Source organism: Thunnus thynnus, chromosome 20 (genome assembly GCF_963924715.1).
Source record: "Thunnus thynnus chromosome 20, fThuThy2.1, whole genome shotgun sequence".
Taxonomy (NCBI): Eukaryota; Metazoa; Chordata; class Actinopteri; order Scombriformes; family Scombridae; genus Thunnus; species Thunnus thynnus.
This window is the reverse complement of record NC_089536.1, coordinates 15,062,861-15,081,954: the sequence shown is the minus strand read 5'-3', so window position 1 is coordinate 15,081,954 and position 19,094 is coordinate 15,062,861. Positions and strand designations below refer to the sequence as shown.

The window sequence follows — 19,094 nt, the reverse complement described above, 5'->3', positions numbered from 1 at the left end:
AAAATAATAAAGAAAATTATTCAGCAAGAGTGGCTTGAAGTATGTGACTGTATTGCAATGGGGGATGCTAAGGTAAAGCTAATTCAACTTCTCTGAAGAAATTATCTTATAATTTTAACGTTATTGGACATCAACCCTTGATCTCAAAGCCATGTTATGCCTTACTGTTGAGGTGTTTTGTCGTGGTAGAGGCATCATCTCGGCAGATCCAACTTGGTTTGGTGTATCGTCACCAGCGGTGTTTGGCATTGAGGAGTCCGGATCAGGCTTCGGACTATGGGCACGTTTTCGTGTGTGAGGTGTTGAACACCGGTAAGAAGGAGTCAAGTCGTTCCAGGCTGCTCTGAAAGAGTCTCTAGGCCTGCTTAACTTCTAGTTTTCAGTATTGCTCTCAGAAAGCAGCTAGAGATTCAGTTTCAAGCGTTGTTTTCTTCTTCAGGAGTTTAAATTACGGATTCAGGCTGTGGTTGGCTTGTAGTAATTGCTGCAAATTTAATCTGACTACACTCAGATCTTCAGCAGCGTTTACTTCAAAAACAAAATACTGTACATAGAAATAGAAAACGTAATGTTACAAATAAAACAAAAACGAACTAACTTGTTTCAATAAAAGATTAAATACGTATATTTGGTTGAAAATCAAATAAAAGAGGCGTCCTAAGAATTTTTCTAGAGTTCCGGAGGTCAGCTCAACTGAGTTCAATTAAGCTGTCCTCTGTATAATTTGTTCAAAAACAGGCAGAGTTTTGGGGTGTCTTTAAAGGTTTTCATGCCAAATTGTTGATGAATATTCAATTTCTTTGTTTTCGGGGACGTTAGACTTGGCTGATGACTGCAGCTGGATCCTCTGAAATAAAGGAATTTTTTGGGGAAGTCTAAATCTGAGTTTTTGGATGAAGAAATCACACTTCAAGTCACTAGGTCTGACTATGTCCAGTATCTAACCTTCATTGATTCAACTTTCTCAAACAATTACACATCTCAAACCATCTACACTGAAATAAAAGTTGAATGTTATAGTGAAATGAAATAGTTAGGCAACACTTATGTGATTAGATGACTTTCAGAAATATATTCAAATATAAATTCAACATAACCCTTACTTCATAATATAAAAGCATTCAATGTGACTATTAAATAATAATAAGAAGAAGAAAAGGAAACTTCAAACTAAAATAAAAATAAAAAATAAAAATATGATTGTCTATGAGGTTAATAGATCAAAACTTAAACACTTAGGTGACTTTAAAATACAAATACATATTGACCAAACATTCATCAAAAGTCCTCAGGAATGTGAGTTAGAGCTTCTATGTCCCATTTAAGGTGGGGTTTTGTTTGGTCTTTCTCCAAGTGGCCTTAGAGTCAGCTTATACTTTTAGTTCAGGCCATAATTCAAATTATTGATCAGAAATAGTTTCTCAGAAGGTCTGTTCAATCTCCATTTTGTCACAGTGTTTAACTTTTGGGTAATGTCCTGCTAACAGAAACCCACTTAGCAAATAGGTCAGTTCAAGGTCCAGGGGTGAGGTATTCTCCATGTCTCTTAGTTTGAAATGAAAGAAATGCTGTTTTACCAACGAATTATCTATGAATCATCCAAGTCATCCTACAAGGAGGACATTTGTTTTGCTGCCAGAGTTTTAATATGGTTACTGACAAACACATCAGACATCTTACAGAAGTCCATTTAAGTATCTTATTGTAAAAAGTAAGAGTTGCATAATAAAGATGACCATAAAAAACAGAAGAAACAATAAGATGATGAAAAACAAATCAATAAAGACATTAAACAAACTATAAAAAGGTAATATAGCACAAGGATGCAAGAGATGTGACAAAAAAAAAAATACACAAGGTACACAGTGTATCACAGTGTCACACTACAAAGATAAATGTTTAACATTATATCTTGTTTCCCCCTTTAACAAGACTGACAATCATGCTGGGTGTAATGATTTACCAACTGTGTCTCAGTCCAGTTTCACATCTCTACAGGTTTATCTTCATACATCATTAAAATAAATCTATTTCCTGCTTGTAACATGGGAAAAACATGTTATATTAAATGTAGTATTAATACTTTATTATTTAATGACCTTGACCTTGAAACCACTAGGTGTTAGGATTTGGTAGTGCCAAGAGGAAGCACTAATCCTTGTTCAATTTAATCAATGAATCACTCTTATAACCATAAATTCTTGTCCCAAACAGTGACCTGTTTACTGCAGCTCAAAGAAACAAACAACCAGTTTTAGGATAAATGAAGACATTTATTAATATCTAAATGTCTTGAAGATACATGCTAAAGATAATATAAAGAAAAAAACGAAGATAAAATAAAAACAAAAATGAAATAAAATAAAATAAATAAATAATAAGGCCTTTAAATGGTTATAAAAATAATAAAGAAAATTATTCAGCGAGAGTGGCTTGAAGTATGTGACTGTATTGCAACGAGGAATGCTAAGGTAAAGCCTGCTTGTAATATGGGAGAAACACATTTTGAAATTTATAGAATATTATATCAAAACAAGAACAAAGAGTCTACAGCCATGCTAGCAGCTTTGTGAGGCTAAGCACAGCGATACTTTGAGCTAAATATTTAAAGTGGGCATGCTAATACTCACAGTAACAATGCTAACATACTGATGTTAAGTAGTTGTAATGTTTAACATGTTCATCATCTTAGTTTAGCATGTTAGCATGCTAACATTTTCTAATTAGCACAAAGCACGAAGTTGATGAGAATGACATTATTTTTGCAGGCAATTGGTCATAAACCAAAATATTACATGAATTAAAATTTTGACTAGATGGAAAGTCACCACAGTTAAGTCAATTCATCCTGAGGGGGACATAAATGTGTGTACCAAATTTCATGACAATCAACAGTTGTTTAAGCATTTCACTAAAAACCACAAATGTGAACCTTGTGATGGCACTAGAGGAAATGTCAGTGGATCAACCAACTCATTACCATACAGCGTCTGTGTACCATGAATCTCTGTACTAAATTTTGTGCCAATCCATTTATTAGATGTTGAGATATTTCACAAATTAATTGAAGTCTTTAACCTGCTCATCCCAAGGGCTCTAGGAGTGGCAATGGGGACGTTCACCATTAGCAGTACTCATGTAATATAAACATGATAGTGATGTAAACATGATTTTTAAACGTGTAGAAACACTGGCATGGTGTTGTATCACTGAAATACAAAATATGTGATTTTCCACAAGGAAGAACAATTTGGCCTCTAGTCTTATCAGTGTGGGTAAAAGTGATTGACGTCCTTCTGTAAATCAGTGTTGAGAAACACCCTTTTTACACAACATATTAAAGGTTCAAGCATTTGGTAAAGTATTAGATTACATCTTCTTATGTTTATTCTGAACATTGTTCAATAGTTTTCTATTATTATCAAAGCAAAGTAGAGTGTTTGGGTAATAGGTTGGGAGAAAAAACGTTGACTTTTCCGATTTAAACAAATTTAAAGAACTTAAATACAAATTATACAATAAATAAGTAAATCTTTAACTAGCAAAACAGGTTCATGGTGCTGTGTTATCTTTTTCTATATAAAGCCTTGTTCTAGCCCTGCAGTTTCAGAAGGATGAGAGGGAAACAGACAGCATATATTAGCAGGTGATTTTACTTTAGAATTTATTGTCAAACTTTTTTATGCTAGTATAAGCAACATTCATTTCCTACTTAATTTACACTAATATCTACATTTAACTCAATACTTTATGTATGTTATGGTATAATGGAAATTAAGTTTTATTGAAGTATTATTTTTGGTGACCAGATTTGAATTGTGAGCCTGGCCAAATGGCATGTCAAATCATGTTGTTTGTGCTGCTTTTGGGGATGATAAGTAAGTAATTCAATTTATTTTATCATATTTTATTTAGTTTCAATTCCATCTGACTAATAATCTTATTTGTTTTGCATATATAATCTTGCCTGGATTTGGAAAAATAATGTACATTTTCTGCTCATCCATTTTACTCATTTGCCTTCTTTCTTTCATTTAAAGGTGTGGTGACTCCTCAGGTCATGAGTAAGTTCATATTGAAGCTTCTATGACATTTCATTTTCATTTGTTCATATGTATGTCATCGTACAATCATTCATATTGTACTTATTCTGTATAAAGATTGAGCATTTACAGTGGTTTATAATTTCATATGGGTTTAAAGAACAGGAGGTAGAGTCTGAACACAAAATAATTTGAAGTACATAGATGAGCACAAGTAATACACTCTAAAACTAATGCAGTCTTATTTATCAACCCTGGGATGAATCCCACCTTCGTGAATTTTATAATTTTTTAGTGAGGTGTTGATTCAACTGTTTTGTGTTGGAGGCTCTATTTTGTGGTGTTGGTAAATTTTACTACATGATGCTGAGAGGTGTCTCTAATTTACAGAATAGCAATGTTTTTCCTTTTACTTTATGCTGGAAATTAGATGCAGTATGTGGATACATGGTTTGCAGAATATTTGCTATTGCCAAGCCTGGTTTTAATATATATAATATATTACCAAATTATTAATAAAATATTAGTAAATTTCTTTTGTGAATTACACTTGCTTTCTAGGACCCCTCTACCCAGTATCTGGAACTGCAAGCTCTCGATCAGATGATGGAAGTTCACCACGGATTACCTTGCAACGACCTTTTGTCTATTTTGGACGAACATATAATCAAATTTATGTATGTAAAATTAATTTTGACAAAATAATTTACATATTCTATGTAGACTGAAAATATTTTTGGAGTTGAATCAGATTTTGAGTTGAATTTTTTTTTTTTTATTTAATTATTTTTTTATTAATTTGTATACAAAAGGACTGATGACTACAGATGGTTGTAGTCTGTATTTTGCAACAGCAAACAAAATTATTGAAGAATAATTTTGCTCTGGTACCAGAAAAAATCTGGGCCTGTGAATGTAGAAATTGTAGGTGATGACAAATACTTCTGTGTTATCTACTCATCTATTTTCCAGGTCAACCACAATGGACACTTGACATTTAACAGTCCACTGGGTACACATTCACCTCAAAGGTTCCCACTACGTGGATCCCAAGACATCATAGCTCCATTCTGGACAGATTTGGACAACAGGCAAATGGGTCAGGTCTACTACAACCAATACACCAGTGGAAGTGTTCTTCAACAAGCTACCCAAGACATTAATACCTACTTCCCAAGCATAAACTTTAATGCCAACTGGGTCTTTGTTGCAACATGGTATGAGGTGGCGTACTATTCAAATTCAGGAACAGTAAGTCAACTTAATCCAGTATCACCCAAAAGGAGGACAAAAAAATCCTGAATTGTAGAAATGCAATTAAAATTATGAAGACATAAAGAATATTCCTGAGACAGATTTGATGCAAAAGTATTTTAAGAAATGGTATTATTAAAGTGCATTTACGTGTGAGTGTTACAAATGTTTGAGGTGATGATATTGCAATTCAAAAGTGACACCCACTTCCCCAAGGTACATTTTCTATACCTAACATGTTTCATAGCATAAAATATACATATTCTAACACATAATACAGCATTTGTCACATGGTGGCTCATACTAACTTGCTAAATTGTAGGCAATATAATTTAATTATGAATATTATTAACTGAAAAGGAATATAGTGACATAAATAAAAACAAATTAAAAACTGATTGTTATATACATTGTCCGTTTTTTATGTGTTCTTGATATGGTGTTGTAACAAATAGATTCTGAATTGCAGGATGTAGAGTATTGTACAAACAATACATATGGTGATCAATTCATATTTTCCAGCGCACAACTGTCCAAGCGGTGTTGATCTCTGGAGGCCAGTATTCTTTCATTTTGATGAACTATGGGATAATAGCCTCAACACGTTTGAATATACAGGTCAGATCCACTACAATTATGTGTATATTTACTTGCTTAGACTAAAATTGACAATATCTCGTGTATACATAATGCATACTAGTGTTTCATAAGTTTAATTGAAGTTTTTTTTATTTTTATTTTTTTATTTTTATTTCATGTTCACATGCAGGCTGGCTATGACACAATAAACTCCAATTACTATATCATCATCCCTGGATCATTCTCTAGCACTGCATCAGGCAGTAACTCAAATTTCCGCCTGAGCAGCAACGTCAATGTACCAGGTCGCTGGGCCTTCCGGACAGACCATGGATCAAGAGGCTGCACTTTCAATGGTAAGACCAGATACAGAGGGTGATCACTATTGTGTGCTATATGTAAGTGATGTGTACCTGTACCTACAATAAATCCTGACTTGTTGAAGAAATTAATGATGTTTTATATGCCAACTACAGCTGACTATATTGGGCACTAAACTGTTGTTAGATTGTATCATAGTAACTGAGATTATTTGATTTTTGAATGAGGAAATTTGTAGTTTACTGTCCATTACTAAAGACGGGTGACAAATTAAAGGAAAAACTGGTACAGGTCTGGATGCTTGACCCCTACAGTGAGGGGGTCTGGTGGCTCTGTTATGATGTGGAGGGCATTTTGCTGGCTTGGTTTGGGTCCACTTGTCTCCTTAGAGGGAAGGGTCACTGCAAATCAATACAAAGTTGTTCTGAGTCATCACCTTTATCCTATGATGAAACATTTCTATCCTGATGGGAGTGGTCTCTTCCAGGATGACAATGCCCCAATTCACAGTGCACTAGATGAGTATGAAAATGATGTGAATCATATGCTATGGCCTTCACAGTCACCAGATCTCAACCCAGTTGAACACCTATGGGAGATTTTGGACTGCCATGTTAGACAGCGCTCTCCACCACCATTATCAAAACACCAAATGAGGGAATATCTTTTTGATGATGGTGGTGGAGAGTGCTGTCTAACACGTCGGTCCAAAATCTCCCATAGCTGTTCAGTTGGATTGAAATCTGGTGACTTCGAAGGCTTGTACCATTTTTCCTTTAATTTGTCACCTGTCTGTATATACAATGCACATTTGTTTGTACTGCCCAAACACATGTGAATGGTTACATTACATGTAAGTTTATGCCTTTGAATCTTTTAAAGGTCAAGCTGTGCAGTTGGGAGACTCATTCTGGAGCGACAGTACCTGTGCACAGATGTGCACCTGCACCTCAGCAGGCCTGCAGTGCCACAACCAACCCTGCTCCTTTTCCCAAATCTGCAGGCCTAGCAACATTCAGTTTTCCTGCCAAACAGTGCAGAGGGGCACCTGCACCATAAGTGGTGATCCACACTACTACACCTTCGATAACACAGTGTTTCACTTCCAGGGCACCTGCACTTATGTTCTCTCTGAACAATGTGGTCGTGGGCTGCCCTACTATAGAGTTGAGGGCAAGAATGAGCATCGGGGCAGCACTCGAGTTTCTTGGACACGACTGGTCAAAGTGTTTGTCTATAATGAAACTATTGAGCTTGTCAAAGGACGTCGTGGTGAGGCCAAGGTGATTCTGATGGGTTATACTGAGTACTTCAATCCTTGTGTATTGAAACAACTATTTCCTTGTTGCTCTTGACATACTTGCTGGTGTGTTTACAGGTTAATGGAAACTTTGCAGCCGCTCCATTCTCCCTCAATAATGGCACTGTCCAGGTTTATGAGTCAGGTTTTTCTGTGATCGTCAGTACTGACTTTGGCTTGGTGGTGTCCTATGACGTCAACCATTATGTCAGAATCAGCGTGCCCTACACTTACCAGAATGAAACATGTGGCCTGTGTGGCAACTTCAACAATGATCGCAGGGATGACTTTCGAACCCGCCAAGGTGAGGTTGTGAGCTCTGATGTGGTTTTTGCCAACAGCTGGCAAGCATCAGGGGACGATGAGCCTGGTTGTGAGGCACCATGTGGAGGTCTGGACTGTGCTGTCTGCACTGAGGCTCAGAATGCTTTATACAGCAACACTGCCCATTGTGGTATCCTTCAGAGCAGCTCTGGACCCTTTGCTGCTTGCCATCAACGACTTCCTCCACAGCCCTTTGTGGAGAGTTGTGTGTACGATCTGTGTGTAGGAGGAGGGTACCAGCCCATTCTGTGCCAAGCACTAAATGTGTATGCAAGTCAGTGCCAACAGAATGGCATACAGCTCCCAAGCTGGAGGAGACAAGGCTTCTGTGGTATGTCTGTCAGTCACATAACACTATTTCAAAATTTTCTTTGAGTAAACTTTCCATGATGTCAAGATCAATTTGTTTTTTTCTTAGAAATCCCCTGCCCCGCCAACAGCCACTTTGTGTCCAATGGCACAGGATGTCCTCCTACCTGTGTCAATCCCAATTCTACCCACAACTGCCCTCTTCCTGCCCAGGAGAGCTGTATCTGTGATTCGGGCTACATCCTCAGTGGTGGGGTCTGCGTCCCTCATGCTGAATGTGGCTGTAGCTTTGAGGGTCGCTACTACCGCTCTGGAGAGACTGTAATACTAGACCAGGACTGTGGGAGACGTTGTAGCTGCAGATTTGGCTCAATGACTTGCCACTCCCATGGCTGTGGCCCACTTGAATCATGCGGTGTGGAGGAGGGTGAAAGAGGATGCAGACCTAACAGCTATGGAACATGCTGGACAAGGGGCCCAGGGTCATATCATACATTTGATGGTCTGTCATACCGGTATCCTGGGGCATGTCGATTGACCCTTGCCAAAGTAGTGGGATTATCTAGTCACCCCCACTTTGTGGTGACAGCAGAGAAAGTGCCCAGTGGCCAGCAGGGCTTTGCCAGGGTGCTGAAATTTGAGGCAGAGGGCACTCACGTGTCCATTGAGATGGCAAGGAGCAGTAGAGTACAAGTAAGTTACTGGAACACTTTAAAAAAGACTGTTAATGTGATATATCCATCAATTCACACATGAGACATTTGAAAACTAATGAAGACAAAATGACATTTGAAAAAAATATGAATATTATTACTACTGTCTTTCCTCACAAGATAACACCATAATATTTAAAAGCACGTACCTTTGTTTAAATCCTGTTAACCACGAAAATATAAAAGTGACTGTTTAAATTGCCCTGCAGATTGACGGTCAGATCATCAGACTACCGTTCAGCTCATCCACCAACCGAATCCGCATCTATCACAGCAGCATTCACAGTATCATCCTTCGCACCTCCTTTGGTGTAACGGTACAGACAGTCTGGCCTCACTTTGTGCGAGTCACTGCACCTGGAATCTACAATGGTTCACTTGGTGGACTCTGTGGTGATTACAATAGTCAACCACGGGATGACTTCCGCACACCCAATGGCATCCTGGTGAACAGCTCTCAGGTCTTTGGGGACAGTTGGCGAGATGGCTCCCTCGCTGCACATTGCGTGGAAAGTGTAAATCATAATTCTACAACAAATTACAATTCTAGTGAGTACTGTGGCATTCTTGTCTCATCACATGGGCCATTTACCCAATGTTGGGCCACGGTGGACCCATTGCAGCATGTGGAAGCATGTATGGAGATCATTAGTGCCTCAAGAGATCCAGCATCAGCGCTATGTGAGGTTCTACGTGATTATGCACTAATATGTCAGCAGAAGGGCATTGCCCTAGGACAATGGAGGAATGCAACTGGGTGTGGTAAGCACTTTCCACTTTTGGATTAAGTTTGGAATTGTTATAAAAAAACATGTAATGACCTTTGTGAATTAATCTTTTTGTCTTTTTCTAGAGCAAGCCTGCCCTCCAAACAGCCATTATGAACTCTGTGGATCAACTTGTCCATCTGCCTGTCCCAGCCTTTCCTTCCCCTTCTCCTGTGACACTCTATGCCAGGAGGGTTGCCAATGTGATGATGGTTTTGTCCTCAATGGCAATCAGTGTGTACCACCAACAGACTGTGGATGCCATCACCAAGGACGCTATCGGCAAGGTGGTGAACAGTTCTGGGATGGTGAGGAATGTCAGAACTTGTGTACCTGTAATGGCACAACTGGAGCAGTCCACTGTATCCCAAACACTTGTGGTCCCCAGGAGTCCTGCCGTGTGGTAGAGGGTGAGTTTGGCTGCCATCCCACCCCTCATGGCATCTGCTCTGCATCTGGTGACCCCCACTACCTTACCTTTGATGGCAAGGCCTATGACTTCCAGGGAACCTGCCGCTATGTTCTGGCAACCCTGTGCAACACCACTGATGGCCTGCATCAATTTTCTGTGGAAGCTAAGAATGAGCCGTGGAATGGGTTGCCAGTTTCAATTACAGCTGAAGTTTATGTGAACGTGTGGGGCTATCGAGTGCATATTTCAAGGGACAGAAATGGTGTGGTAGAGGTGAGTTGTTAAAATTATGTCAAATATTCCTCATTAGATGATTGCCACACATTATTTAGATTCTGATTTAATCTAATTGGCAAAAATAATTGACAACCATACCCATTCTTCTGATTAATTGAATAATGTAGTAGGAAGATTAAGACATTACTGTAAGTATATGTAATCTTAATTAGAAAAGAATGAATCTGTTTTTTTCTTCTTGAGAAGAGGCTGTCAGAAGTCTGTAAAAAGAAAACCTAATCATTCTTTCAATTTCTTTTTTAGGTGAATGGAGTGACGAGAAATTTACCTATTCTCTTGAATAGAGGTCAAGTGTCTATCTATGCAAGTGGACCTCGTCTATTTGTCAGTGCTGATTTTGGCTTGAGTGTCACCTATGATAGATATAGTACAGTGTTTATCTCTGTACCTTCAAATTACAGGTCTCTGCCATTCACCAAAGCTCAAACTGGGATGCTTTGACATGCTTAAAAATATATTTTCAAATGTATTTAAGACATTTAATAACCATCTATTTTTTGATTAATGACAGTGAATGTATTTACTTCTTTTCATCAATACAGTGGGCAAACGTGTGGACTTTGTGGAAACTTCAACGGAAATCCAAATGATGAGTTCCGCACCCCTTCTGGAATGATGGTCACTACTCCAACTCAGTTTGGGACAGCTTGGAAAGTGGCGGGCAACTACACCTGCAGTGATGGGTGTGGCTCCTCCTGTCCACAATGTCCCAATGAGCTTCCTGCTAGAGCTCAGTGTGATGTGATTCAAGCACCTGATGGCCCCTTAAGCTTCTGCCATGAGCAGGTGGATCCAAGACCATTTTTCACTGACTGTGTGTTTGATGTGTGTGTGTCGGGAAATGAGGGCCAAGATCTTCTGTGCAGGGCCATTCAGGCATATGTCAGTGCCTGTCAGTCTGCTAATGTTCGAATCTACCCTTGGAGACAGAACACCACCTGCAGTGAGTCCACCAGTCGATATCTAATAAAACTAAATAAATACCAGAAATCTATTGACCATTAACTTAAGATGTGCTATTGACCTACTGTATTGATTATTGTGTCATGTTTTAAATGGATAAATCTCATAAGTTCATAACCATCTAGTAGCAATCATTTTTTTTCCTCACTTCTAAAGGGCTCGACTGTCCAGCCAACAGCCATTATGAGCTGTGCGGTACTGATTGTGGACACACCTGCGCCAGCAGCATTGATAGCACCTGTGAGCAGGTTTGCTCTGAGGGATGCTTCTGTGATGAAGGCTTTGTCAGGAGTGGGACAAGATGTATCCCTGTGGAAAGCTGTGGCTGCCAATATGACGGCTTCTACTATGAAGTAAGTCACATACCAGTGAATACAAAATAAACTACCATGTTGCCATGTGACATAAAAGGACTACACTGCTAACTTTCCAGACCAGTAAAATACTTACTCATATAAACTACTGTGCAGTGTTTTGGCATCTGATAAGCCTTCAAACTGGTGGATATATTAAACAGAGGTGGAGGTGATTGGGTCCAAGACAGCAGTGTTTCAAATTTCAAAAGGCATGCATCGCGTCTGTCCATCAATCACATTTATATTTACCTAATTGCTGAGGTTTGCAGGTGCACACGCAAGTATGTAGCGCCTTGTGCAAGAAGCATAGAACAGTCTCAATGCTAATGATGTTACGCTGGAAGCAGTCTACTACTCGACACAGTATCAACCTTTTTCAAGCAAAAGTATCGCAGCAAGATGTTTTGATGCCTCACTTCACCATGCCAAAAATCATATGACCACCCCAAACAAGGCCTTGTTACTTCACACTTGTATCAGAGAGGTGTCTGCCACAGCATTTAAAGAGCTGTAAACTCAGTTTAAAAATGTTAATAATATAGTCTTTATTGAACAAAATGACACTAAGAAAAGCAGTAAAACCACTTTTATTCTGACTTTTTCATCACATTCACAGATTTAATTCATCCATACATTTGCAATACTAATAGTTGCCCAGCTAATGTCGCCATTTTGGCTGTATCAAATGCTTCGAAATGAACCATTTTCAATACAATTACTTCATGTTGATTCAGTGCTTCAGAAAGCTTTGTTTACCACTGACTACTAAACGCCCACTTGCAGCAATAAAAACTGGAAGGATGGACAAACAGTGTAGACACTTTACAACATATTAATCAAATGATAATAAATAATAACAATAATTACATTTTTTTCCCACACTCAACACAAGAATACAGGACCCCTGAGGCAGAAAGTTAAAGCCTAATTAACACAGCAGGTGCAGGAGCAGGCACAGACAGCAGTGAGGGTTTTCAGTTATAATGTATCACAGGGACACTTGGCGTCAGACCTGAATCTCTTTTCCACCTTAAGAGTGCATATTTTACCTCCACAGTAAGATATAGACACACAATATTTATACTGTGTCAGTCTTAAAATGGGAAGACAATGTTAAGCAAAAGCTGAGTTCATGAATTTTAGTCATTTGAAGCTACATTATTTGACCTATTATGTGGTATGTCTCTGTTTTTCTCACATGCTACAGGCTGGTGAATCGTTCTGGACAGAAGGATGCTCCCAGCGTTGTGAATGCCATGCTCCCAATGACCTGCGCTGTTCTGCTGCATCTTGCACCCCTGCACAAGAGTGCACCATCAAAAACGGCCAGCTGGGCTGTTTTGATACAATGTCTACTTGCACTGTGTGGGGGGACCCACACTACATCACCTTTGATGGGGCACTGGCTCATTTCCAGGGCACATGCTCTTACATCATCACTGAGAGTGTGAACCACGGCACCAATGAAACACAGTTTCAGGTAGTAGCCACCAATAATCACCGTGGCAACAACCGTGTGTCATTTGTGTCAGCAGTGGATATATACCTCTCAAATCCACCAGAGAGTGCATACGTCAGGATCGGCCCTAACAAAAGAGTAAAGGTACAGTAAACTCTATTTACTTTATTTTATACTTATTTTATACAACTTTTTATATATTAAGTGTAAACATGACTGACAACAAGTACCTCCCCACCTCTCCTTCATCTCTCTTTAATCTTTCATCCTCACAGGTAAATGACACTGAAGTGTCTCTTCCGACCACTGCAGGAACCTTAGCTCGGGTGTTAAGGCAGGGAAGCTACATAGTGGTCGATGCCACAGACCTGATAGTCCAGTTTGATGGTCAGAGTACTTTACTGGTCAGAATCGGCCAACACTGTGAAAACAGAGTCACTGGGATGTGTGGTAACTTCAACAGCGATCCTGCAGATGACAAAGTCTTGCCCAATGGTACATTGGCACAAAATGACAATGACTTTGGACACAGCTGGAAGGCACCCACAAGTCAACCAGGGTAAGTTGTTAGGAAAAACAGTGAAGGATAATTTTGAAGTTAATGTAATAGAGTGTAATGGCAGCTATACTATGCTGAATATTCACACAAACAACAAAATATTGTCCCTGTATTGTCAGTTAAATGCATTTCAGTACATTAACTTGTTTTCTGCCTGACCACCCCACATTTCTTATTTACCAGGTAGTCAATTTGCTTTTGAAAGCTTGTGAACTAGAACTTTCTCAACTCATAACTTTTTTTTTATTATTTGGAAATCACCAAAATTACATTAGTGATATATCATTGAGTCAGCTGCAGTGATGACAAAAACATGTCTGAGCAAAGTTTCTTTTTAAAAAAAAGCCAGGTGTTAGAAGTGTAACACTCTGTCTTTTGTAGTTGTGGATCCACCGATAATCAGAACGGTGATGGACTGAACGACTGTCCCTTCATGGAAGAATACTCTGAACTCTGTAGTGTCATCACCAACTCTAGTGGTCCATTCAGTGCCTGTCACCTGCACTCAGACCCCCAGCCATTTTTCAGTTCCTGTGTCTATGATCTCTGCCTCTACACTCCAGCCAATGGCATGCTGTGTTCCGCTGTCTCAGCCTATGAAAGGACCTGCTCTGTCTTGGGTTTGAACATTCCTGAGTGGCGCTCTGCTTTGCTGTGTGGTATGTTTGCACTGTGTTAGTTATATGTATGATCTGTCATTTTGTTTCAGTTTCATCACTCTTTGTCTTATTCTCTCCCCACTATTTCTCCAGCTGAGTCAGACCCCTGTGAACATCTGGACTGTGCAGAGCATGAGTGGTGTGGTGAGAAGGACGGTGTGTATGGCTGCTTCTGTGATGAGCACCACCATCGAGCCAACAATGAGAGCTATGGTGAGGGCAGCTCCTATTAAAGCACTGCTTTGTTTTTCAGATCTCTTGCATGTGAGCCAAGATGAAGACTTTGAAAATACTGCATGTGTTCACTTTAACTTGTTTTAATTGTTGAAATACGATTTCATTCCAACGGCTGAAAAGTTGAAAGAAAATTTCTGTCAGCCAATGATTTGGTCTACTGTACCACGAGTTCATAACTGTGAATAAACTTAAATAGTTACTTACAGCAAATGACTGTTTGCTTCAACAAGCTTAAACACATTATGTTGTCACTTGCAAATAATTTTTTATTTCTATCTCTCTTTCATAGACTCATCCATCACTTGTATCAGTAGTTCAGGTACCATGTCCCTGTCCCGCTGCCAGCTGTTTGAAGCTGGTTTCCACTGCAGTGCCCTACACCTCCGAGAGCACTCCTGCAATGGGACTGTCCAGGACGGACGACTGGTGTTCCACTTTAACAATGATGACCAGCTGTGTGGGACAGTACTGAGGGTACAGGCCATATATTTTACAGAAACAGCCTAAAGAGCATTTTAGATATAAACTTCTCCACAACTTCATGTGGATCAGTTAAAAGCATACTGCATCTAAAATATAATTCATCTTTATCATCTTACTCTCACAGAGCAACGGGACCCATTTTATCTATGAGAACACCATCCAGGGCGATGTGGACCCCCATGAGGGCCTCATCAGCCGTGAGAAGAGCATCCACCTGCACTTTACCTGTGAATACCCTCTGGCCCAGGCCCTGTCTATGGATGTGGGCATCAACCCTGTCGAGAGGTGATGCATTTTATGATTGATTTTTTTGATTAATCAAAGTCCTGGTGACTCAAGGGCATCTTATTTTTTTTGCAAGACCACATACAACAACACTGCTGATTATTTTTTACATTCTATTACATAAATGTTTTGTATCATGTCATTTAGCTGGTCCAGAACTGTGCAAGAGCTCAACCCTACATCATTATTATGACCTAATAACTTCGTTACTGAACAATCTTGTGTTTCACATCCCCACAGTACAGTTTTTTGACATATGCACCAGTAATTTGGTCAGCTGTCAGTTGCCTCATGTTGTTGAAATGGGTCCCGAAAATGGAACATCCAACATAACCGTAATGTCTGCAGTTAGATTCCAGCAGAGGACTTCTATTGCATGTTGTTCCCCTCCTCTCTCTCTCCCCTCGTTTCTTGTCATCTCTCTACTGCCGCTATCCAATATAGACATAAAATGCCACAAAAGAAAAATGGCTAATTGCCAAACCTGTTTTTATACCTGACAAAATGCTTCTACTTGGTATTTATCCTACTACTGTACAACTCATGTTTGTAGCAGTGTTCGTAATACATTGATTAAGTCCTTTTCAGTGAGTTATTAAGAATGCATTATCTATTCTCTGTACTTTTTAGCACAAATGTGTGTTTATTTTACATATTTTATACATTATACTTATGAATATGAAATCTACCCACATGAACAAAGTTGTTCTTTCTCTGGTTTAATCACACTGTGTATTTTTTTCTGTAGCATTGTGAACAAGAGGCTTCCATCTGGCCAGGGTCGCTATCATTTAAGGATGATCCCCTATGAAGACGCTGGCTTCCGTATCCCCCTAACCAGAAGCAGGAACCTAGAAATGGAAATAGACCAGAGATTGTACATCGGGGTGCAGACAGAAGGTGTTGATGGACGACAGATTTCCACCATTCTGGACTCATGCTGGGCAACACCTTTCAATGATGCCAGCTACCCTGTCCGCTGGGATCTCATTACCACAGAGTAAAGGAATTAATTTGATCCTGTGTCAGAACACTGATTCTCAAATTCAAAAAGAAAATTCCCCTGACTGATGCTGAAAAAGTAGAAGTACTCACTTCAATCATCTTCTCTAGTACAGCTTAATTTACTTCATCATCTGCCTGCTAACATTGTAACTTCTACCATCTTCTCTGTCTTCCAGGTGTCCGAACCCAGCAGATGGTACAGTAGAGCTGGTTCAAAATGGCATCTCCACCGTGGCCCGTTTCTCTTTCAGGATGTTCACCTTCACCAATTTTTCATCCATCTACCTGCACTGCCAGGTCCACCTGTGTCTTTTGACCCACAACAACTGCACAGCTGTAAGTAACACTTTGATTGTGTGTATTTGTTGTAAGACTGGAGGATGGCTGCAGCTCGTGTAATTAACTTTGGCTAAAATCTTCTGCTGAAAACCTGTAATGTTGTTTTCCTGCAGCATTGCTACCCTGGTTACCACACAAGAGTGGTGAGGGATACATCCCATCATGACACTGCAGCCATCTCACTAGGACCTCTACTCCTGAAACCAGGTAACATTTTCATAACTTCCATATTCTTGTAGATGACATTATTTGTTTACTGACTTTTTAAAAATCCTGTGTTTGAAATGAGTAATTCTGTTTCCTAAGTGACATCAACACTGTGTCATTTTTTATAAAAACATACCATTTGTCTGTATTTAACTGCTGAAGTTAGACTTTGGTTGTTCTCTTGCAGATGAAAGGATGAAACAGAGCAGTGCTGCGGTTCATTTGATCTCCCTGGTGACCCTACTTCTCAGTTTACTGATAGCCAAAACTCTGACCTAGAGAAATTAAAGATTGGCGCACATACAATAGTCAGATAAATGAATACATACTACACCACACTGATTAGCAGTAACTTAATCACTGAGCATTGATTTAAGAACTGACTGTTGTTTTATCTGTTGTGATACAGTTGAGTGAGATGTCTTTTTTTTACAAACAGGAGCAGTGATGATGCAGTCCTGATAAAGTTGTAAATGTTACAGAATATTTAGAAATACATTCCACACATTTATGTTCCCTTTCTCTAAGACGTCCGGTCTAAAGTTGTGGTAGTTTTTATTTACAACATTAGAGGGCAGCATAAGATCAAATACATTTAGCTCTGTGATCATTCTACTGCTCATCCCTGCTGTAATGAGTGTAATGATATAGAGTGTATCCTCTGTTTAATTACAATCAATTCTAATGAAGATAAGAATGATAAATTGAAGAGATTTATGTGTGAAATGTTAATCCATTTTAAACTATAAATGTAGCCTGCCCTGCAGCTGTAGATTACCTGAGGACTCAAGTGCTGATTAAAAATTGATGTGTGAACTTTTTACATTTTTTTTTAATAAAGATTTTTACTATAAGTTTGAAGTTGTTTCTTGAAATTACACAGAGGCATCTACTGTCTACAGAAATACTTTAATTAAAGGGTAACTTCTGGATTTTTCAACTTTGACCTTGTTTTCCAATCATTTTGTGTCTAAGTGACAAATGGGGAGAACAATTTTTGAAATTGGTCTAGTATTGAATGAAACAGGCTGCAACAACTCAACTCTCAAGAGATTTCAGAGCATAACAAACAGACTGGATCAAGCAAAAGGTAAAGAAAAAAGTTTTATTTCTCTGTATGGTCCTTTCCATAATGTTTTCAGAAACTTATAATAACAATCTGAGCCTGTCAGTGGCAAAAACAAGTACTTTTAGTGGATACACATTGACTTAATTGCCCCTAGGGATTACAGTGCAGCCCGTTTCATGTCATCATTTATACACAAAATGATGGGAAAATAGGATCAAGGTTGAAAAATCCCATAATTTTCCTTTAATAAAACTCCACCATGCCATCACAACATGTTATATACTGGACATGTAAATGCAACAATAACCACAATCCAAACCATTAATACAGGATGGTCCTCATTTGACATGAAAGAAGCTATCAGTGATACAAGAGGTTTCTCAGGTTTCTCTCTTTTGTGCCGAACCTCCTTTGTTGGGCGGAGTGTGGAGACTGACAGAGCTGGTATCTCCCGTGTCTTCTCATTCGGGGTGAAATTCATCATTGTCAGTTAATGTGTCCTCAACAGTATGGGATGAGACCTACAGTAGACATAACAATACTTACCACACACCCACAACATGTAATTTGTCATTGGGGGAACAGTACAGACTTCAAAGAGAGACAATATGTCCAATACCACATGGCCCAATACATCAGCTGTCAAATCCACTACTTACATATCAGGTAAGTTATGTGTAGGTTTCTTTACAGATCAGAGTCATTTTTAAAACAAAAGTACGCTTATAATCTTATTAATCAAAATATACATCATTTTTGTACCCAAAACAAATCCATGTCCATCAACTCCCTCTATATCTTGGAGTAGCAGTCATTGTTTGTTAGCTCTCTGTTTCTCATGTAGTAGCTTAGCTCCTCTAACAATGTGCCATTGGAAGGTTAATCCTGTGGCTTATGCGGCATTTGAAAGCTTTTAAAGTCAATGTGTGAACATGAATGAGAGAGAGAAATAGAGACCCACTCGCAAGAAATAAAATATAGTTCACGCTGGAACGGATATCTGTTAGTCATTATGTAGCAGACGTCTTTTGTTGAGAGAATACCTCTCTACAAATCTAATGTCATGCCCAGGCTTTGCAGGAAACCACGTGCCTGAGCTCCACTACATATCCTTGTCATTATAGAATGACAAGGCAGTTAATAGTGTGAGAGGC

At 39.0% G+C, this 19,094-nt stretch overlaps 1 protein-coding gene across 1 annotated transcript; it reads left to right on the top strand.

Moving 5' to 3' along the window:
- Positions 1 to 3,536: 3,536 nt before the first annotated feature.
- On the top strand, positions 3,537 to 17,663 carry LOC137172164 (alpha-tectorin-like). Its single transcript, XM_067576453.1, has 25 exons — positions 3,537 to 3,646; positions 3,810 to 3,878; positions 4,041 to 4,064; positions 4,605 to 4,720; positions 5,016 to 5,294; positions 5,820 to 5,915; positions 6,067 to 6,232; positions 7,080 to 7,480; positions 7,576 to 8,152; positions 8,240 to 8,823; positions 9,053 to 9,605; positions 9,697 to 10,295; positions 10,563 to 10,720; positions 10,862 to 11,262; positions 11,439 to 11,635; positions 12,846 to 13,241; positions 13,373 to 13,656; positions 14,038 to 14,315; positions 14,409 to 14,528; positions 14,842 to 15,026; positions 15,160 to 15,320; positions 16,069 to 16,320; positions 16,502 to 16,661; positions 16,778 to 16,871; positions 17,059 to 17,663. The coding sequence occupies exons 2-25, from the start codon at positions 3,833 to 3,835 to the stop codon at positions 17,148 to 17,150; spliced, it is 6,219 nt and encodes a 2,072-aa protein (XP_067432554.1). The 5' UTR covers positions 3,537 to 3,646; positions 3,810 to 3,832; the 3' UTR covers positions 17,151 to 17,663.
- Positions 17,664 to 19,094: the final 1,431 nt, after the last annotated feature.